General features: G+C 43.2%; 1 protein-coding gene across 7 annotated transcripts in view; it reads left to right on the forward strand.

Moving 5' to 3' along the window:
* Positions 1-22,546, forward strand: part of LOC141086429 (uncharacterized) — a 54,829-nt gene extending 32,283 nt beyond the window's left edge. For all 7 annotated transcript variants that reach the window (XM_073572452.1, XM_073572451.1, XM_073572456.1 and 4 more), the window contains exons 4-7: positions 1,787-1,857; positions 2,809-3,117; positions 3,240-3,486; positions 22,091-22,546. In XM_073572452.1, coding sequence (XP_073428553.1) covers positions 1,787-1,857; positions 2,809-3,117; positions 3,240-3,486; positions 22,091-22,335 — 872 coding nt within the window. In that variant the 3' untranslated portion in view covers positions 22,336-22,546. The remainder of the gene's footprint in view (positions 1-1,786; positions 1,858-2,808; positions 3,118-3,239; positions 3,487-22,090) is intronic.
* Positions 22,547-23,676: the final 1,130 nt, after the last annotated feature.

Here is a 23,676-nt window from a genome sequence, read left to right on the forward strand (position 1 = left end):
ATTTTACTAGGTACTTACATTTTTATGGATTGTACATTAATAAAATTTGTTGATCTTTAGGTGTGTGCATCAATATTGTGTTTTGTTTCTTTTCTGTGATGTTTATTATTGGTACATGATGGTGCACCCTGTGGTCATATATAGGCTGTGTGCACATTTTCTATATGTTATGCAAACATTTTTAGATTTGAGAGTCTTCAGTGGTAACAAATTGCAAGCTTTCAAGACTACTCAGGTTTCTTCATCAGGCATTGAATAATACAAAATCTGAGGAGTCACATATTTATACAGAGGGAACAGGAATGATGAAATTGATATGACAATTGAATTGAAGCAGAACTATCATTATGGGAGGGGGATAAACTGTTGTGGCCATAAATATTGGAACCGTTCGTAGATAAGGAGTGTGAAAGTTTTATTGTCCTCTGATTGGGGTCTGGTTCTGTGTCGTGATGCCCCCACAGGGTCTGAGGAGCAAATTCCGTAGTTGATATAAAAAGACATAAATCCATGTGACGCATTCATTCCTGCACCTAGTGTGTTAAAGGTTGTCATAAGTTTGTGCTCTTCTGTCTCTATGGGATTTGAAGTTACCTTTTATTACCAATACAAAAATGTTTGGCCACAGGTAGATCCATTTTTTTCTCTCGTATTGTGTGGGGATGAGAATTCATCCTTCCTCTAAGTTTTTGCCCTGTCTCCCCCACATACAGACACCTAGCTGGATATTTAGTACATATAATTAAAGCGAACCTGTCACCAGATTTAGCCGATATAAGTTACGGCCACCGACTTTCAAGGCTTATATACAGCATTCTGTAATGCTGTAGATAAGCCCCCGATCCGACCTGCAAGAGAAGAAAAATAACTTATTATAGTCACCGGCGGGGCGGTCCGGTCCGAGGGGTGTTGCTGCATTTTTTTCTGGTTGTAAGCATGTCCATTTATAATGACCACAGACAAGATAAAGATCCCCAACTCACATCAGGACTACACGATCCCAGGTACTTTCAGCTGCATCACATCTAATGTGGTGTACTGAAAGGGATCCTGTCACCAGGTTTGGCTAATACGGGTTACAGTCACCGCCTTTTAGGGCTTATCTACAGCATTCTATAATGCTGTAGATAAGCTCCCGATCCGACTTACAAGAGAAGAAAAATAACTTATTATACTCACCTTTGGGGCGGGGCGGTCCGGTCCAATGGGTGTGGTCCGGTGCCTCCCATCATCTTGCGATGCCGCCCTTCTGCTTGCTTCATGGCTCTTCGGCTAAATATGTGCAAGAATGAATGTATCGCATGGATTTATGTCTTTCTATATAAATTAAGGAATGTGCTCCTCAGACCTTGTGTGGGCATCCCAACACAAAAACAGTCCACAATCAGAAGACAGTATACTTTCACACTCCTTATCTATGAACTGTTCCTGTATTTATGGCCACAACTGTTTATCCCTCTCCCAAAATGATAGTTCCATTGCATTAATTCTGTGTTGTTTTGTGTATAAATATGTGACTCTTCAGATATTGTGTTAGACAATGCCTGATGAAGAGACCTGAGTAGTCTGGAAAGCTTGCAATGTGTTACCATCTTTTCATTTAGCAATTAAAAGGTATCAGCCACTGAGGACTCTCAAATCTTAATTTTTTTTCTATCTACTGGCTAACACGGTACAAAGATGTATTTCTCTCCTATATATGTTATGCATGAATCCTTTATTTGGCTTGGAAAACAATTCAGCTATTGAAGAACGTTTTTTTTTTTTTTTGGTTTTTACTTTTCAGAGGTCAGTGACTGCAATGTCTCCTTCCTGAAAAACTTGGCAGGATTTCCAGAGACAAATTCAGAATCACAGGTATTTTAAATGATCAAATCTAAGTTGCGGTCTGACTTAAAATTGATATGTTACCAGATTTCACTATACAACCTGTATAAATTGTTAAATAGATATTTGACTTGATGATGGTGTACTTACTTTTTTTTTTTTTTTAATCATATTTCCAAAGGCTGTATAATCTTTTTAAATGTAATCTTTCTCTGCTCTCCTCATTTTATGATGAAACAGGAAAACCTTCAAAAAGTATTGTGCGACTATTTTAGGCTAGGTTCACATCGCGTTAGTGCAATCCGTTTAACGGATGTGCTAACCATGTGGCCCAAATTGTCTTTTTTTCGGCGAATGCGTCAATGCATGCGTTAAGCATGGTTGCATTGCGTCGCCATGCGTTAGCCATAGAGTTCAATGCAGAGCGAACGGAAGCGTTCGCTCTGTTTGCCGTCACGGACCCGAAAACGCGGTAGACCACGTTCTTGGTGCGTCACAAAATAACGGACCATCGCTAAGGCATGCCGATTTTGACATGCTTTAGGATGGGTTCGTTAATGGAAGTCAATGGGTGCGTTAACGGATCCGTTACTGTGCGTTAGTGCCGAATAGAAATGGATCCGTTAAACGGATTGCACTAATGCGATGTGAACCTAGCCTTAACATGGATATTCAAAATGCTTACACCAGCCTCATCAGGACTAGGGTAAGTACTTTGAAAATCATCATTAAAATGGTAGTTCAATGATTTTTGAAAGTTGGTCTGATCATAAAATGAGGCGTTGTCAATTAGACCAAGTGGGTTGAGAATGAGTTTGCATAAAAAAAGGATTATACAGCCATTCTGATATGGGTTTTCAAAGAAAGTACATCACCTCATCATGTCCAATAGAACTATTTAATAACCTATACAGTTTGTACTGTGAAATCTGGTGACACAGCCTGTTATATGGTACACGTTAAAAATGATCTTTCTTCTAGCCTTCCCCTCCTCAAGCCTCATCTACTCCCGTTCAGTTGAGTGAAAGCAAGCTTCCCTCAGCAGAAAGCGTGGCATCCCCTATTCCACCACAAACACCAGAGCCGGACCATTCAAATGCACCAAATGAAGTGACCAGCACCCCTGCAGATGGCATGCTGCGGGTCTCCGGGGTGACAAGTGGCTTCCAGTACTGGATGAAGATGGATGATGGTGGAGAGAACACAATACCGGAATCTTGTGTGTTATGGGAGGAACCTCTACAAGAAACACTGCCAGACGGAACTCCAGCATGGGCTTCACCAATAGAGGTATATATCATTTAAAAGCACAAGGTTGCCCATTCTGGAGATCGTTGATGTGCAAAGGTACCAAATTATGTATTTATATAAGCAAAATGTGGGAGTTTAATTTGTTCCTTCTCTATGTTTAGAGTAATGGACGTCCGAAACTGGAGCTGGTGCCAGCATCTGGCGTGTATATCACATACCAGCAGCTGGAGGACCTCTCTCTCATTCCACCAGATAAACCTAAGCTCATGACCCGGCGTCTACTGGATTACTTCTTCTCTAGGGAGACCCTGGCACGATCTTCTGCCACAGGACAGCGGATTGCACATAATAATACCACCATGGAAAAACCCCTACGACTGCCCGATACAGTGGTAACGGCTATTAAAGGTGAGGGGCACCCTGCATGCTAAAGAGGTTCTCTGCAATTATCTGGTAGTTATTTTAGCATTTAAAGTGGTGAAACACTGCACATTGGTTTTCTATTTATTGAGCTATCTTGAACTGTGTATGGTCGGTTAAATACTTGCATATACACAGTTGATTATAATGAATAATATCGCATACCAGCCATTTCACACAAAACCTACAGAAGAGCATGGTCTTCCTACCTTCATCCCCTCAAAATATGCTTTTCATGCACACTCCATTCTAACATGTCAAGGATCTGTCCACATTTTCATGCTTTTAAACTCGCGATCTCTATTTGATTAGTGGATCTTTTTCAGCATTCAGCCAGCACTACAGGTGTAGGAACTTCCTATTCCTCATTTCTTAGTAAACATGCTTCTGTCTTTACTTGCTCCCACCTCTGTAATGCCTATATGCAATGTAAAAGACAAGAGTAGGAGCAGATCTGAAGATTTGACCCCGTTTCCTGTCATTTGTCTCAACTGCTAGAGAGGGATTAAACTTGACAAAAGACAGCAAGGTAGACAGAAAGACGCCTTGTGGCCAGCACTCGAGTGATTTTTCAGGGGGTAAGACAACATAATTTATTAGTTGTGATTGATGATTATGTTGTGTGAAAGTACAGTGACAATTTGCCTGTTGTTGGATTGGCACACTTTCGCCAAACGTTGTGTATGGAGTGGGCTGAGGAATTGAGCTGTTTTTATACAAGGCAGATGCCAAAGCTAGCTCTGATGGCTGCTGTTGAATTAAATGCCGCTGTCAATCACTGACTAAATATAGCGTCTGCCGATGTGCGCGTGCACAGCTACAAATATATTGTGGGCAACAAGACTGCATGGCGTAGTTTGCTCCTGGATCAGGTAAGTGCATCATACAAGTGTATTGTACTGAATTAGACCAGAATTGAACCAGAAGGAAACTGAAGGTAAATGGATACTTAGGTACCGTAATCAATGTTTCTGTTTGTCTTCACTCTCACCCCCATAGTCCTTTACTTCATACTAACCCCTCTAATCCCTACACCTAGTAATGAACTGATATCTCTCCCTCCATCTTCCCTCCTATTTGTTCCTCAACATACAATCTTTTGTCTCCAAACACAAACAGCCACCTCATGGTCTCTCCAGCTCCCACCTACTTACACTTTCTCTGCTCCTATTTGTTCCTCAACATACAATCTTTTGTCTCCAAACACAAACAGCCACCTCATGGTCTCTCCAGCTCCCACCTACTTACACTTTCTCTGCTCCTCCTCGCTGCTGGTGATATCTCTCCAAATCCTGGCCCTTCTCACCACATCCCCAGTCAATTCTACCTCCCATCCACGCTCTATCACAAATCTACGCAACCATTCTAACCTTATATACTCATTTACCCTGTCCCTCTAACAGGAGGTCTATGGAATGCTCGCTCTGTCTGCAACAGACGTTCATATATCCATGGTCATGTCATTACTAACAAACTTTCCTTCCTTGGCATCACTGAAACCTGGCTCGCCTCCCCTGACACAGCCTCTCCAGCTGCACATTCTTAAGGGGGACTCTGTTGTGAGTTAATTTTCCCCTTCACCGTCGATGTCTGATGAACTCCCTCTTCTGGTGAAGGAAGGTAGTGAGGCTGATTACCAAACACCTGATCTGGTAGATGATGACTGGGTAACAGGAAATTCTGACTGGATATAAGGCAGCCGACGCCCTTCTGAGTCGCTGGTGATTTCTCTGCTGGATTCTTGGAGACCAGTCTGATTCCTGCTTCCCAAAGATAAGTTTTTTCTCTGCTATTGAACTTATAGTTTTGTTTTGTTTACCTTGTTTTTTGGAGTTCAGCCATCCCCGGTCGGGGGTGTGCTGAGTTCCATTTTTGTCTCTGATCAGTTTGTCTCTTTGCTCTGTCTTCAGAATTTACCTGAGTGCTGATATAGTCTTTTTGAAGTCCTAGCGACTTCAGGGCCTGTTTTTCCTATCAGACGGTTGGGACATTTTTTGGTAGGGTTTTTTACGGATTGCAGACAGCAGCTTTTCTATCCTGTCCTTTTTAGTTAGCTTGGGCCCCATCGTTTGCTCAACCTTTCTTTCTATCTGAGTTAGTGTTTTCATCTTGCTTCACCGTCATTATATGTTGGGGGCTGCCTATTGCTTTGGGGTCTGCTCTGGGGCAGTTTAGATTTCCCCTTTCTTTCTTTAGGCCTATTTAGTTCTCCGGCTGTGATCGAGGGGTCTAGGGCATCGTAGGAACCCCCCACGGCTACTGTTAGTTGTTGTGGATAGGATCAGGGGTCTGCAATCCGATAGCTACCAACCTCTCCGGTTTTCTGGACTTAGCTTGTATTTTTGTTTTTTCCTCCTTCGGTGACTCATTCATAACAGAATCACCAGCCATACCGCAGATTCTAGGGTACTCAATAGCAGGAGGGAATTGTAAACAAAAAAAAAGTGTCAGAATTTTTTTTTTTGTGTATATTTTTTCCTCTATTTCTCTGAGGCCATAGGTGGAGTTTTTTCTCAATGGAGATTAAGCAATTGTCTGATCATGTGGAGCAGCTCACTGCTGAAGTGCGGGGAATTTCCGCCTATCTTGCTCATTCACATGCTGCTGAACCAAAGATCCCTACTCCTGATGTGTTTTTTGGGGATCGGTCTAAATTTTTGAATTTTAAGAATATTTCTAAATTATTTTTTGCCTTGAAGCCTAACTCATCGGGGAGCTCCGCGCAGCAGGTTAAAATTGTCATCTCTTTGCTGCGCGGCGATCCCCAGGATTGGGCGTTTTCTTTGAAACCTGGTGATCCTATTCTGACTGATGTGAATGCATTTTTTCAGACCTTGGGGTTGTTGTATGATGAACCTAATGCTATTGATCAGGCTGAAAAGGCTCTGTTGGCATTGAGCCAGGGTCGGGATTCTGCAGAGTTGTACTGTCAAAAATTCCGAAAGTGGGCGGTCCTTACTACCTGGAATGATGGTGCCTTGGCAGCTCTCTTTCGGAAGGGTTTGTCAGAAACCGTAAAAGATACTATGGTGGGATTTCCTGTTCCCTCTGGTCTTGACGATTCTATGTCATTAGCCATTCAGGTTGATCGGCGTTTGCGTGAACGCAAAACCGCACGAGAGGTGTTGCCACCTGTTGAACAAATGTCTGAACCTATGCAATGTGATAGAGTTTTGTCTAGGGCGCAACGTCAGGAGTTCAGAAGGTGTAATAAGCTGTGTTTCTTCTGTGGTGATGCCTCGCATATTATTTCTGTCTGCCCTAAACGAGAGAAACGTTTTGCACACACATTTGCTGTGGGTGGTGTTCAACCTAAGTTTCTTCTGGCAATTACTCTGATCTGCTCCCTGTCCACATTTTCCGCTAAGGCTTTTGTGGATTCGGGAGCAGTTCTGAACCTGATGGACTTGGATTTTGCTAAACGTTGTGGGTTTCCTATGACACCTCTGCGGACGCCTATCCCTTTGAGGGGTATTGATGCTACTCCTTTGGCGAAGAATAAACCTCAGTTTTGGACCCAGGTGGTAATGCGGGTCGCCCCAGACCATCAAGAAAATTGCAGATTTTTGGTGTTGCATAATTTGCATGATACCATCGTTCTGGGGTTTCCCTGGTTGCAAATCCATAATCCAGTTTTGGATTGGAAATCTGTGTCTGTGGTGAGTTGGGGTTGTCGGTGTGCCCTTAGTGACGCTCCTGTTTTCTCCACCTCTCCCCAGTCGCATGATGTTCCTGACTATTTGGCTGATTATTATGATGTATTTAGTGAGAATGAGTCTGCGTCTTTGCCTCCTCATAGGAGTTATGACTGTGCAATTGAGCTGAGCCCTGGGTGTAAATTTACCAAGGGTCGACTTTTCAATTTATCTGTACCCGAACACGAGGCTATGCGATCCTATATTAAGGAGTCGTTGGAGAAGGGTCATATTAGACCATCCTCTTCACCCTTAGGTGCTGGTTTTTTTTCGTAGCTAAGAAAGATGGGTCATTAAGGCCTTGTATTGACTATCGTTCCCTCAACAAAATTACTGTTAAATATCAGTATCCGTTACCCCTGATTTCTGATCTATTCTCCAGAGTTAAAGGTGCTTGCTGGTTTACAAAGCTTGACCTCAGGGGGCGTATAATCTTATTCGCATTAAGCATGGGGATGAATGGAAGATGGCGTTTAATACTCCGGAGGGACATTTTGAGTACCTGGTGATGCCTTTTGGGCTCACTAATGCCCTTTCTGTCTTCCAGTGCTTCATGAATGATATTTTCCGAGACTTGGTGGATAAATTTTTGATCATCTATCTAGATGATATTTTGATCTTTTCCAAGGATTGGGACTCTCATGTGGAACATGTGCGGACTGTGTTCCGGATTTTGAGGGAGAATTCCCTGTATGTCAAGGGATCGAAATGCCTTTTTGGTGTACAGAGGATTTCATTTTTGGGATTTATTCTGTCTCTGTCAACTATTGAAATGGACCCGGCCAAGGTACAGGCCATTTATGATTGGGTTCAGCCCACTTCTTTGAAGGCCCTCCAGAAATTTTTGGGTTTTGCTAATTTTTATCGTAAATTTATAGCTAATTTTTCTGGTATTGCCAAACCATTGACTGATTTGACTAAGAAGGGTGCTGATGTGCTGAATTGGTCTCCGGAAGCTGTTTCTTCCTTTCAGGAGCTGAAGCGAAGGTTCACTTCTGCTCCGGTTTTGCTGCAACCTGATGTCTCACTCCCGTTTCAGGTAGAGGTGGACGCTTCTGAGATTGGTGCAGGAGCTGTTTTGTCCCAAAAAGATCCTGTAACATCTAAAATGAATCCCTGTGCTTTTTTTTCCCGAAAGTTCTCCCCATCCGAACGTAACTATGTGGGGAATTGGGAATTGTTAGCCATGAAATGGGCATTTGAGGAGTGGAGACATTGGTTGGAGGGAGCTAAACATCAAGTCGTGGTCCTTACTGACCACAAAAATTTGATTTACCTGGAGTCGGCCAAACGCTTAAATCCTAGACAGGCTCGGTGGGCCTTGTTTTTCACACGTTTTGATTTTGTTGTCTCTTTTCTTCCGGTTACTGAGAATGTCAAGGCAGACGCCCTCTCTAGGAGTTTCTTTGCTGATTCTCCTGTTGTGACCAAGCCTGCTACCATCTTAGGTGAGGGGGTAGTTTTTTCTGCCATCTCGCCCGATTTGAGACTTGCTCTGGAAGAGTTTCAGGAGGACAAGCCTGAGCGTTGTCCCATTGGAAAATTGTATGTTCCTGACCAGTGGAGGAAGAGAGTGATGTCTGAAGTTCATTGCTCTGCTTTGGCTGGTCATCCAGGTATTTTTGGTACTAGAGATTTCTTGAGTTGGTCTTTTTGGTGGCCCGCCTTGTCTCGTGATGTCAGGAATTTTGTGCAGTCCTGTGGGACTTGCTCTCGGTCTAAACCTTGTTCTCGCTCTAGTGGGTTGTTGATGCCTTTGCCGGTGCCCAGGAGGCCATGGACCCATATTTCAATGGATTTTATCTCTGATATGCCTGTCTCTCAGAGAATGACTGTTATTTGGGTGATTTGTAATAGATTCATATATCCATGGTCATGTCATTACTAACAAACTTTCCTTCCTTGGCATCACTGAAACCTGGCTCGCCTCCCCTGACACAGGCTCTCCAGCTGCACACTCTTAAGGGGGACTCTGTTGTGAGTTAATTTTCCCCTTCACCGTCGATGTCTGATGAACTCCCTCTTCTGGTGAAGGTAGTGAGGCTGATTACGAAACACCTGATCTGGTAGATGATGACTGGGTAACAGGAAATTCTGACTGGATATAAGGCAGCCGACGCCCTTCTGAGTCGCTGGTGATTTCTCTGCTGGATTCTTGGAGACCAGTCTGATTCCTGCTTCCCAAAGATAAGTTTTTTCTCTGCTATTGAACTTATAGTTTTGTTTTGTTTACCTTGTTTTTTGGAGTTCAGCCATCCCCGGTCGTGGGTGTGCTGAGTTCCATTTTTGTCTCTGATCAGTTTGTCTCTTTGCTCTGTCTTCAGAATTTACCTGAGTGCTGATATAGTCTTTTTGAAGTCCTAGCGACTTCAGGGCCTGTTTTTCCTATCAGACGGTTGGGACATTTTTTGGTAGGGTTTTTTACGGATTGCAGACAGCAGCTTTTCTATCCTGTCCTTTTTAGTTAGCTTGGGCCCCATCGTTTGCTCATCCTTTCTTTCTATCTGTGTTAGTGTTTTCATCTTGCTTCACCGTCATTATATGTTGGGGGCTGCCTATTGCTTTGGGGTCTGCTCTGGGGCAGTTTAGATTTCCCCTTTCTTTCTTTAGGCCTATTTAGTTCTCCGGCTGTGATCGAGGGGTTTAGGGCATCGTAGGAACCCCCCCACGGCTACTGTTAGTTGTTGTGGATAGGATCAGGGGTCTGCAATCCGATAGCTACCAACCTCTCCGGTTTTCTGGACTTAGCTTGTATTTTTGTTTTTTCCTCCTTCGGTGACTCATTCATAACAAGACTCCATTTTTCTCACACACCCTTCCCCAGCAGCAAGCTTGGGGGAGGAGCTGGTCTTCTTCTGTCGGATAATTGCTCCTTTACCCCAATTCCAATACCATCCTCTGTTACTCTCCCTTCTTTTGAGGTACACTCTGTGCGCATCTACTCCCCCTGCAACTCGCTGTGATCCATCACCTTTTTTGACCACTTCAACACTTGGCTACTTCATCTCCCTTCCATTGACGTCCTCACTATCATCACGAGCGACATCCCCATTGACACTTCCCACTCTGCTGTCCCTAAGCTTCGCTCTCTCACTTCCTCATTTGGCATTGCTCAATGGTCTTATGCAGCCACTCACAAGACTGCCACACACTGGACCTCATCTTACCAGCCTAGAATCATAGAATGGTAGAGTTGGAAGGGACCTCCTGGGCCATCTGGTCCAACCCCCTGCTCAGAGCAGAATTCACTAAATCATCCCAGACAGATGACTGTCCAGCCTCTGTTTGAAGACTTATATTGAAGGAGAACTCACCACCTCTTGTGGCAGCCTGTTCCACTCCATAACTGTCAAAAAGTTTTTTCTAATATCTAATCTGTGTCTCCTCCCATTCAGTTTCATCCCATTGCTTCTAGTCTTTCCTTGTGCAAATAATAAAGATGATCTTTCTACAATGTGACAGCCCTTGAGATACTTGTAGACAGCTATTAAGTCTCCTCTCAATCTTGTCTTTGCAAGCAAAACATTCCAAAATCCGGCAACCGTTCCTCATAACACATGGTTTGCAGACCGGTCACCATTTTGGTCGCTCTTCTCTGAACTTGCTCCAGTTTGTTGATGTCTTTTTTCAAATGTGGCGCCTAAAACTGGACACAGAATTCCAGATGAGGTCTGACCAAAGAGGAGTAGAGGGCAATAATGACTTCACGTGATCTAGACTGTATGCTTCTGTTAATACATATAAAGACCTGTTTCTAATCTTCCCTTCATCTCTAAACTCCTGGAACGCCTGGTCCACTCCTGTCTTATCCGCTATCTCTCAGAAAACTCTCTTCTCGACCCTCTCCAATCCAGTTTCCGCTCTTTACACTCTACTGAAACTGCCCTCACTAAAGTCTCTAATGATCTACTAGCAGCTAAATCAAATGGTCATTACTCCATGCTAATTCTCTTGGATCTCTCTGCCGCATTCGACACTGTGGATCATCAGCTCCTCCTCACTATGCTCCGTTCCATTGGCCTCAAGGACACCATTCTCTCCTGGTTCTCCTCCTATCTCTCTGACCGCTCTTTTACTGTATCTTTTGCTGGCTCCTCCTCCTCTCATCTTCCCCTTACTGTTGGGGTTCCTTAAGGATCAGTCCTAGGCCCCCTCCTCTTCTCTTTGTACACTGCCCCTATTGGTCAAACAATCAGTAGATTTGGTTACCAGTACCATCTCTATGCTGACGACACCCAATTATACGCTTCTTCTCCTGACATCACGCCAGCCTTTCTAGAAAACACCGGCAGTTGTCTAAACGCTGTGTCTAACATCATGTCCTCACTATATCTGAAACTGAACTTGTCAAAGACTGAACTCCTTGTGTTTCCTCCCGCTACTAATGTACCTATACCCGACATTGCCATTTCCGTGTGTGGTTCTACTATTACTCCCCAGCAACATGCCCGCTGTCTTGGGGTCATACTTGACTCCGAGCTTTCCTTTGTCCCCCACATCCGATCACTGGCTCGCTCTTGTTATCTGCACCTCAAAAACATTTCTAGAATTTGACCTTTTCTTACTTTTGACTCTGCAAAAACTCTGACTGTTTCCCTTATTCATTCTCGTCTCAACTATTGTAACTCCCTTCTAATCGGTTTCCCTCTTACCAAACTCTCCCCCCTCCAATCTGTCTTGAATGCTGCTGCCAGGATCATATTCCTCGCCAATCGTTACACCGATGCCTCTACCTTGTGCCAGTCATTACACTGGCTACCCATCCACTCCAGAATCCAGTACAAACTTATTACCCTCACCCACAAAGCTCTTCATGGCTCAGCACCACCCTACATCTCCTCCCTTGTTTCAGTATACCATCCTACCCGCGCCCTCCGTTTTGCTGATGACCTGAGGTTAGCATCCTCAATAATCAGAACCTCCCACTCCCGTCTTCAAGACTATACACGTGCTGCGCCAATTCTTTGGAATGCACTTCCCAGGTCAATACGATTAGTCCCCAATCCCAACAATTTTAAGCGTGCCCTGAAAACTCATTTATTCAGACTGGGCTACCGCCTCAACACATTAACCTAATCTATCCCTATGTGGCACAGCCAAAAGTTTTTTTTTACCATAACCAGGTTCCCCGCATCATGTTCCCACATGCTTTATGCATCAATTAGCCCTCTGCATCTGTACTGTTACACACTTAACATTATGGCTGGTCCATACAATCAGGGCAACTGTTACCACCCACCTTTCGTGTCTCCCCTTTTTTCCTCATAGATTGTAAGCTTGCGAGCAAGGCCCTCATTCCTCTTGGTATCTGTTATGATCTATGTGATTGTTATGCTGTAATGTATATTGTCTGTACAAGTCCCCTCTGAAATGTAAAGTGCTGCGGAATATGTCGGCGCTATAGAAATAAAATTTGTTATTATTATTATTAATAATACATCCTAGAATTGTATTTGCCTTTTTTTGCTGCTGCATCACACTGTTGACTCATGTTCAGTCTGTGATCTATTAGTATACCCAAGTCTTTTTCACATGTGCTGCTGCTTAGCCTCATTCCTTCCATTGCCTATGTTCCCTATCTAACCTCTCTAACTCACCTCTCCCTCGGTTTGACCACAATCTACTCAAATACTCTTCACTCTCCTTTGCTGGTACACACCCTCGCCGAAATATTAAAAACCTTAATTTACACTCACATTGAGTCCCTTCTACCTCTCGCAGACATAAGTTCTTTACACAATGCATATGCTGCCACTTTATATAACACCACAACAGCTGCAACTGAATCGGTCGCCCCCCTCACACATACCAAAGCTGGCACACAAGACAGACTAAAGAACTGAGGAGGGCGTCCAGGGTTGCTGAGTGGAGATGGAAAAGATCCAACGAGCACTTGATCACAATTAAACAGTCCCTCACCACTTTTAAGTCCACACTCACTGTAGCAAAACAAACCTACCTACTTCTCAACTCTCATACCATCTCTGTCTCACAACTCTAAACAACTATTCAACACTTTCAATTCTCTCCTCTGTTCCCCACCAACTCCTTCCTCTCTTGTCATCTCAGCTGAAGACTTTGCCTCGTGCTTCAAGCAGAAGATTGATAACATCAGAGATAGCATTGGCCTACATCCCCTCCTATCAGCCCTCTGCCTCCAAAACCAGCTTCTCCACCATTACAGAAGATAAACTCTCCTTTCTGTCAAGATCTCATCTCACCACCTGTACACTAAATTTAATCCCATCCCACATCTTACCACAGTCTTCATCCCAACCCTAACCTATCACTAGTTTTCCCCTCATGCTTCAGACATGCCTCAATCACACCCATCCTCAAAAAGCCCTCCCTTAACCCATGCTTCAAAACTACTGGCACAACATGTCCATCTTGAACTGTCCTCCCATTTTTCTTCCTGCTCTCACTTTGACTGCTTTACAAGCTGGCTTCTTACCTGCACGCAACCTCTGATCCTCACAAGATCTACTTATCTCCTCTTCCCACAATCACATACAAGATTTCTCCTGTGCATCCCCCCCACTCTGGAATTTTCTACCCCAACATATCAGACTCTCGCCTACCGTGGAATCCTTCAAAAGGAACCTGAAGACCCACCTCTTCTGACAAGCCTACAATCTGATGTAACCCTGGTTCCACCATACTGCTGCATGACCAGATCTACCCTCACCCATAACTTTTAGACTGTGAGCCCTCACGGGCAGGGTCCTCTTCCCTCCTGTACCAGTCGGTGACTTGTATTGCTTAAGATTATTGTACTTGTTTATTATGTATAACCCTTTTCATATTTATAGCATCATGGATGATACAGGAAAGATATATATCTTTGTACCGTGTTAGGCAGTAGATAGAAAAATATTCAGAATTGAGAGTCCTCAGTGGTTGATACCTTTTAATGGCTAACTGAAAAGATGGTAACAAATTTCAAGCTTTCGAGACTACTCAGGTCTCTTCATCAGGCTAGGCTGATACAACATCTGAAGAATCACATATTTATACACAAGACAGCACAGAAATAACGCATAGATAAGACAAGTGGTGTGAAACAGAATTGTCATTGTGGGAGAGGGATAAGTATAAATATTGGAACAGTTCATAGATAAGCAGCATGAAAGTTTTATTGCCCTCTGATTGGGGTCTGGTTCTGTGTTCTGATGACTCCAAAAGGTCTGAAGAGCAAATTCCTTAATTGATGTAAAAAGACATAAATCCATGTGACACATTCATTCCTGCACTGAATGTGTCAAAAGTTGTCATAAATTTGTACTCCAAGACTTACCTTTTAATACAAGTAATTTAATGTCCATCATGCTATGACCAGGGATACAAAAATGTTTTGCCACAGGTAGATCCATTCTTTTTTCTCTTATTGTGTGACGATGAGAATTCATCCTTGTTCTAAGCTTTTGCCATGTCTCCTCCACATACAGACCCCAGTTGGACATTTAGTACAAATAATTAAGTACACCACATTAGATGTAATGCAGCTGAAAGTACCTGGGATCTTGTAGTCCTGATGTGAGTTGGGGATCTTTATCTTGTCCGTGGTCATTATAAATGGGACAGGTTTTACATTTTTTCTGGTTGCAAGGAAAGGTTCCTGCAGCTGTTGGAGAGGACAGGGAGCTTCTGATAATGATGCTTCTTAGATTTGGGGGCTGCCTAAAACAGCAGTGGGGGGGTCTGGAAATATGGATTGTAATCGGTCATCTTTTTGTAGTAAAGGTTGTAATTTCCGCGCAGCTCCCCTTAGCACCTCCAGATTTGAATTGTAGGTGACCACTAGAGGCAACCGGTTATTTTCATCTTTAGTTTTGTAATGTAGGAGGTGATTCCTTGATATTCTGGTGGCTCTTGTAATTTGGTTTTCAATTGTTCTTGGATGGTAGCCCTGACTCAAAAAAAAAGAAAAAGATGCCCGATTACAATCCATATTTCCAGACCCCCCACTGCTGTGTTTTAGGCAGACCCCAAATTTAAGAAGCATCATTGTCAGAGGCTCCCTGTCTTCTCCAACAGCTGCAGGAACCTTTCCTTGCAACCAGAAAAAATGTAAAACCTGACCATTTATAATGACCACGGACAAGATAAAGATCCCCAACTCACATCAGGACTACAAGATCCCAGGTACTTTCAGCTGCATCACATCTAATGTGGTGTACTTAATTATTTGTACTAAATCTCCAACAGGGGGTCTGTATGTGGGGGAGGCAGGGCAAAAACTGAGAACAAGGATGAATTCTCATCGTCACACAATAAGGCTGGTTTCACATTAGCGCTTTTTAAGCGCACGCACGGCCGGGGGTAGCTCCGCCCCCGAGCCGGCTCTCTGCCCGGCGTGCCCGCCCCTTGCTTGTAGCGCCGCCTCCTAGCGCACAGCGGCGCCTGCGATCGGCGCACCCTATCTTTAGCATAGGGTGCGCAGATCGTGCGCAGGCCGTGCGCTAGTTGCGCTTTGACCTGCGCTGCGCACTTTTGACGGTGCGCCGTGCGCGCCAAAATCAAACTTTTCGGATTTTGGCGCGCACGGCGCACCGTCAAAAGTGCGCAGCGCAGGTCAAAGCGCAACTAGCGCACGGCCTGCGCACCCTATGCTAAAGATAGGGTGCGCCGATCGCAGGCGCCGCTGTGCGCTAGGAGGCGGCGCTACAAGCAAGGGGCGGGCACGCCGGGCAGAGAGCCGGCTCGGGGGCGGAGCTACCCCCGGCCGTGCGTGCGCTTAAAAAGCGCTAATGTGAAACCAGCCTGAGAGAAAAAAGAATGGATCTACCTGTGGCAAAACATTTTTGTATCCCTGGTCATAGCTTGATGGACATTAAATTACTTGTATTAAAAGGTAACTTCAAGTCTCAGAGAGAGAGAAGAATCTCTGAGTACAAATTTATGACAACTTTTGACACACTCAGTGCAGGAATGAATGTGTCGCATGGATTTATTTCTTTTTACATCAATTAAGGAATTTGCTCTTCAGACCTTTTGGGGTCATCACAACACAGAACCAGACCCCAATCAGAGGGCAATAAAACTTTCATGCTCCTTATCTATGAACTGTTCCAATATTTGTTTATCCCTTTCCCATAATGACAATTCTGCTTCACATCACTTGTCTTATCTATTGTGTTATTTCTGTGCTGTCTTGTGTATAAATATGTGATTCTTCAGATGTTGTATTAGTCTAGCCTGATGAAGAGACCTGCGTAGTCTCGAATGCTTGCAATTTGTTACCATCTTTTCAGTTAGCCATTAAAAGGTATCCACCACTGAGGACTCTCAATTCTGAATATTTTTCTAGCAACATGGAATAAATGGCACTAAAATAATAGCCCACGATCATGGGTAACTGAAGGGTCACCATGGCAGACAGGGACCTACTGAAGGACACATCACTGCCATCTTTGTCTTCCTTTCAAGTCCAGCCCATCCTAGAACCGTAATTTCACTATATACTGTAATACTGGTTTACGTTCCATTAGGCGGAATATAACATAAATAAGTTTAAATAATCCCTTTTCCTAGTTCAAAAATACAGAAAAAAAATTGGTATTGTCAAGTCTATAAAATACCAATCAAAATAAATTTTTGAACTATATATATATATATAAACTTTCTATTTTTCTTTTAATAGTACATTATAAGATAAGAAAAAGTCACTAATACATGGAAATTTGAGAAAGACTTTTTGTACATACAAATCCCCTTAAAAAACAATTTGATAATAGTAAAAAAACACCTTCCCAGTGACAATTGAAAAATATCAAAAATGAAAAAGACCTAGTCTAAGGTGCTGCATAGCCCTATATTAAGGCCTAACTGATACCTTCCTAGCCGTGGAGGTTGGCACCCTAATAGTACGATATTGGCGCCCCCACTCAACGAGGACTATCCCTCGCTTCCCTAGTGATCCCTAGTATCACAGAGGGGAAAACAATTTTCAAATAGAACAGAGATGAAATGATCAGAATGCCCTAGAACTCATGCAGACCAGACAAATACATTTCAAAGAAACAATGATAAAAAACATTTTAACCATATCATGATATCATGTGACCTGTAAATTAGAATGACCTCAATAAGGCCAAATCAGCAGCCATTCTCACTCGGCGAGATAAAGATAATCAGATACAGTCATCAGATAATAAATGGTCACTTATCATGTCTTATGGAGGAACCCTCAACGCGTTTCCCCGCCGTGGCGGTTCATCAGGAGGAATAATCCTTTCAGAGATATTGTTGCTGCTTCATGCCTGATACCACAATAATGATGGCACCAGGGGTCAAAAAAAGCGGATTTAAATAACCAGCATAATTATATTGCATACCGCCCACTATCTGGCGGACCAATCGATGTGAAGATGTAGATACCTGAGACCCAGGTGTGCAACAAAAAGATATACTATGTACCTGAAAGCCCGCCGCTATATTCAATGTTCAGAGCGGAAGGAGGTCATTAGCGTGCGTTCCACGGAGGGGCGTATCAAATATGGCGCCCATACTTCCGGTCGCGCAACCCCCTCATCGGGCTGAGGCTGAGCACCCGTTCCTCCGGAACTATCTTGTGTGGGCAGAGCGGAGGGGAATCAAAGATGGCGCCGGGACTTCCGGTCACATGCTTCCCCTTCGCTCCAGGATGTAACCATGGAAACAACCAGAGAGCGCATCGCACAGGGTGAATCAAAAATAGACGCCCCTGCCCCAGGCATGATGTCCCAAAAGTCAATAACCAGAGGACCTATTAAATCATCAATTAGAGCATTACTGTGATATGAAAAGAATATACCAATACGGTTATTTAAAGATTTTATAAAGAATCACTATGGTACAGTAAATATAATCCTAATAGTATTCACAGATAAATGGTAGATCTAACAATTACATTACCCTAATTTTTGGCACCACTACACACATATAATGTTGCACAATCCATGCTCAAAAATATTAATGAAGTCTTACGGGATAACCCAACATCTGGGTATAAAGATGAGTTATTATCCATTTTAAGTGATGCAAAGGAGAATAGGGTGATTTCAGACAATGAATTTCGATTTTTACTCCCGAACTCTCCTATGATAGCGACCTTTTATGCATTACCTAAAGTGCACAAAGGGCTTGAACCACTGAAGGGTCGCCCCATAGTCTCTGGAATAAACTCGCTCACCCAGAACAGTGGTATCTATTTGGATAAGGTCTTGAGACCGTTTGTGACCGCATTACCGTCCTATGTGCGTGACACATCACATTTGCTGAATTTGCTGGAGGGTGTTGTTCTGGAGGAAAGCACCCTGCTGGCGTCTATTGATGTGGAGGCACTATATAGTTGCATTCCACATGAGTGGGGCTTGGAGGCGGTTACCCATTTTTTGCAAACAAGAGCAGTTGAATGTCAGACACATAATTGTTTTGTTAAAAAATTGTTGGGATATGTCCTCACCAGGAATTACTTCCTCTTCGATTGTAAGTACTTCCACCAGCTCAGGGGGACTGCGATGGGGAGCCCTTGTGCCCCCATGTATGCTAATATCTTCCTGGGCTGGTGGGAGGAAACCCATATTTTCGGGGGGGAAGAGGAGTGGTGGATTCCGTTTATTAATCTCTGGGCCAGATATATCGATGATATTCTGGTCTGGCCCCGAGTCAGATTTCCTTCGCTTCATTGAATATATTAATAGGAATGCAGTGGGACTGAGATTTACCTCAGAGTGTCATACCACAAGTATTAATTTCCTTGATTTGACGATTTCAAAGAATGGTGATGGAAGGATCAGTACATGTACCTATAGGAAGCCTACTGCAACAAACAGTTTGCTGAGATGGACAAGCCATCACCCGGAGCCCCTGAGGAGGGGAATACCCAAGGGGCAGTTCCTCAGGATTCGGAGGAACTGCTCGGAGTTGAATGTCTATAGGAAACAGGCCAATGACCTGTACAATAGATTCAGAAACAGGGGTTATCCCCCATGTATCCTGGATGGGTCATGGCATGAAGCATTTACAGCGGATAGGCCGTCTCTCCTCCTTTCAAAAAAAGAAGATGTATCTACGGATACTGCTGTCAGACTTATTGGCACTTATGATGGCCAGTCAGACAGGGTATATCATGTTCTTAAAAAACATTGGGGGATACTGTTAGCTGACCCGAACTTGAAGGGGCTGATACCACCCAAACCCTCCATTACATACAGAAAAGGGAGATCTATAGGGGATCGGCTTGTGCACAGCCTCTATCAAAGACCCTAAGGTGGCGGGTACATGGTTGGACAGGAAACCTTTGGGCTTTTTTAAGTGTGGAGGCTGTAGTAGATGCAAATATATGCTTCAATGCAAAACTTTCACGAGCTCATACAACGGCAAGACCTTTTATGTGAGGGATTTTGGAAACTGTAGATCAACAGGTTTGGTCTATAAGGCCACGTGTACCTGCCCATTGGACTATGTGGGAAAAACCACTAGAGAATTAAGGGTGAGTGAACACCTGGGGGATATCAGAAATAAGCGGCGGGCTTTCAGGTACATAGTATATCTTTTTGTTGCACACCTGGGTCTCAGGTATCTACATCTTCACATCGATTGGTCCGCCAGATAGTGGGCGGTATGCAATATAATTATGCTGGTTATTTAAATCCGCTTTTTTTGACCCCTGGTGCCATCATTATTGTGGTATCAGGCATGAAGCAGCAACAATATCTCTGAAAGGATTATTCCTCCTGATGAACCGCCACGGCGGGGAAACGCGTTGAGGGTTCCTCCATAAGACATGATAAGTGACCATTTATTATCTGATGACTGTATCTGATTATCTTTATCTCTCCGAGTGAGAATGGCTGCTGATTTGGCCTTATTGAGGTCATTCTAATTTACAGGTCACATGATATCATGATATGGTTAAAATGTTTTTTATCATTGTTTCTTTGAAATTTATTTGTCTGGTCTGCATGAGTTCTAGGGCATTCTGATCATTTCATCTCTGTTCTATTTGAAAATTGTTTTCCCCTCTGTGATACTAGGGATCACTAGGGAAGCGAGGGATAGTCCTCGTTGAGTGGGGGCGCCAATATCGTACTATTAGGGTGCCAACCTCCACGGCTAGGAAGGTATCAGTTAGGCCTTAATATAGGGCTATGCAGCACCTTAGACTAGGTCTTTTTCATTTTTGATATTTTTCAATTGTCACTGGGAAGGTGTTTTTTACTATTATCAATAAATTGTTTTTTAAGGGGATTTGTATGTACATTATAAGATAAAATTAAGTGTCGTTGAAGACCAACTTGTCCCACAAAAATACAAGCTCTCATACGACTGTCAACAAAATCAAAATAGTTATGGTTCTTGGAAAATAAAAAGGACGAAAAAACCCCACTGAACATCTGGTCTTTAACCCCTTCACGCCGCAGCCCATTTTTGCTCCCCTTCTTCCCAGAGCCATAACTTTTTTTATTTTTACATCAATAAGGCCATGTGAGGGCTTGTTTTTTGCAGGATGAGTTGTACTTTTGAACAACACCATTGGTTTTACCATATTGTGTACTGGAAAACGGGAAAAAAAATTCCAAGTGCGGTGAAATTGCAAAGAAAGTGCAATCTCACACTTGTTTTTTGTTTGGCTTTTTTGCTAGGTTCACTAAATGCTAAAACTGACCTGCCGTTATGATTCCCCAGGTCATTACGAGTACAAAGACACCAAACATGTCTAGGTTCTCTTTTATCTAAGTGGAGAAAAAAAATTCCAAATTTTGCTTAAAAAAGGGGCCATATTCCGAGACCCGTTATTTTTTTTTACTACCATATTCACCAAATGCTAAAACTGACCAGCCGTTATGATTCTCCAGGCCATTACGAGTTTGTAGATATCAAACATGTCTAAAAAAAGCAAACACAAAATTGCGTCATATTCTGAGACTCGTGGCATCTCCATTTTTCCTGATCTCAGGTTGGGTGAGGGCCTATTTTTGCATGCCGAGCTGACGTTTTAATTATACCATTTTGATTGCCCATTATTGTATTTTAATGCAATGATGCAGCAGTGACCAAAAAAAAAACCTTAATTCTGATATTTTGAATTTTTTCGCTATGCCGTTTACGGATCAGATTCTTTTTACATCTTGATAGATTGGGCGATCCTGAACTCGGCGATAGCAAATGTGTTTATTTAGAATGGGGGGGGGGGGGTGATTTGAACTTTTATATTCTTTATTATTTTTAATAATTTCTTTTTTAACTTTTCACTAGTCTCCATGGCTGTGATCTTCTAATCGCCTCTGCTACACACAGGCGATGATCAGATCGCTTGTGTGTAGCAGAAATGCTCACTTGCTATGAGCGCTGACCGCTGGGCGGCGCTCATAGCAATCCGGCAATGACAACCACCTGGGTCTGCTGCAAACCCCGGTAGTTATTGCCAACCCATCAGCGACCCGCAGTCATGTGACACAGGCGCCGCTGGGCGGGATTAGTGACACGCTTCCGGCGCGATCACATTAAATGCTATCGGCGATTGACAGCGGCATTTCACAGGTTAACAGCCGCGGATGGATCGCGATTCCACCTGCGACTGTTAGAGGCACATGACAGTTGTTCAGAAGTTCAAAACAGCTGACATATGACAGGAAAGATGTGGGCTCAGTGCCGGAGCCCACATCACAGGGAGAGACACGACATGCGTCGTACATGTACGGCGCATGTCGTAGAATGGTTAAGGGGTTCAACATGTATTGGAGAAAATCAAAACATGACAATATAGTCTTTTTTTTGGAGGGGGGTGTGGATTTGTCTATTCCAGCTTTTGCATTTCTAAGCTTCTAAAAAATCTAACTGGATCTAATGTAGTAAAATAAAATCTGTCAGATCATTGCTAAATGTACTTTTATATTCCCCTTCTTTTCCAGCCTATGTAACAAGAGCTTGTGGACGTGGCTGTAACTTCAATGCAGTTATAAACAGTAAATGTGGCACATCCCGAAGGGCCGTGAAAAAGATGTCCATACGCATCGACTGGACTGAGGGAGGCGCTAAGCACTGCCCCAAACCTATATCCAAACCAGCAGCGCAGAGGCTACAGTCTGCCCATGAGAAGGCTACAGTGACTGGAACAAAGGAAACAGAGACATTAATCACAGAGGACGTGCCATAGGACAGTTGAGCATTGTCCACTAAGTTACAGGTATTCAGACAACCAATTCTAAAACGCTGTTTTAAACTACCAGATAAAGAACATTATAAAGTTATCCAAAACAACCTTTGCTGCAATGACCAGAAGTGACACAAACTGACTGGAGGCATTAATATGCATGTTCCTTTTCATGTTTGTAAATTTCACAGAAATAAAATTGGTTCATTTGTAAGTTTGACTATAATGGCTGCATAGTTGCATTTAGCTGAAGAAAATAGAAAATAATGTGGTGCAAAGTGACACCTTGTCCATTTTATGAAGCAAAAAAGACACTTCACGTGGATCAGACACTAGATTTTACAATACAAACATTATTACATATAAACCAGCCCTGATGAGACTGACATACTTACTTTGAAAGTCAGAATGGCTGTATAATACTTTAAATGTAAACTCTATATCCCTTATCTTGCCTGATTGACAGCTCATCAGTGTTCCTCCTGCTGAGGGCTCTCACTCTTCAGTTGGGCTCATAAAACACTCAGAACTATACAGCCGCTCGCTCTCTCTGGTATTTACAAAGTATATACACCAGCCTCATCCGGTCTAAGATCTATTTTATAATGTTTGGAGTTCGTACTGTGAAATCTGGAGACATACATTTTCAGCATGAATGTCTAAAGCAACCCTCCAATATATCTCGTGTATACTCACCCTACCTGCTTCCTCTTCTGCTCAGATTTGTGGGGTATTTTTCCTCCTGGTTCCCAGATGGCAGCTGTAGAGGTATGGGGATTTCAATCATAAGCCTGAACAACTAATGGCTACCTTTCCTATTGCACAGAAAAAGCAATGGAGATGTGGTTTGGACTTACCTTACCTATAGTGGCATGGGTAGTTTAGTGGCATCTTGGTAACAGGAGGAAAGAAATGCAGAAGAGGCAGCAGAAGCCAAATGGAGGGCACCAGTAAGTCTACGTTCCCACAATGAGTTTTTGGTGAGCATTTTATGTTGCCCATTTAAGAAAAAAATGTAAGTAACCTATTTTACTTAATAGGTGCAGAAAACCCCGCAACAGCTCATTGTGGTAACATAGCCTTAGTCCATGTTTACTATTTATATTTTACATCAGTATTTGTAAGCGAAAACCAAGCTTGGGTGAAAAATGCAGAAGTAGTGACGTGTCTCTTTTATACTTTATCTCGGATTATCCCACTCCTGGTTTAGGCTTACAAATACTGATGTAAAATACTGAACATGTGACTGTGGCCTTAGGCTGACTATACATGAGAAGTATAGTCACAGTCTTGGGGTGGGGAGTCAGTTTAGCTTTTCCCACACAAAAAATGTCCTGACTTACT

This window comes from Dendrobates tinctorius, unplaced genomic scaffold, assembly GCF_039654945.1.
Source record: "Dendrobates tinctorius isolate UK_male_01 unplaced genomic scaffold, ASM3965494v1 ptg000032l, whole genome shotgun sequence".
Lineage (NCBI taxonomy): Eukaryota > Metazoa > Chordata > Amphibia > Anura > Dendrobatidae > Dendrobates > Dendrobates tinctorius.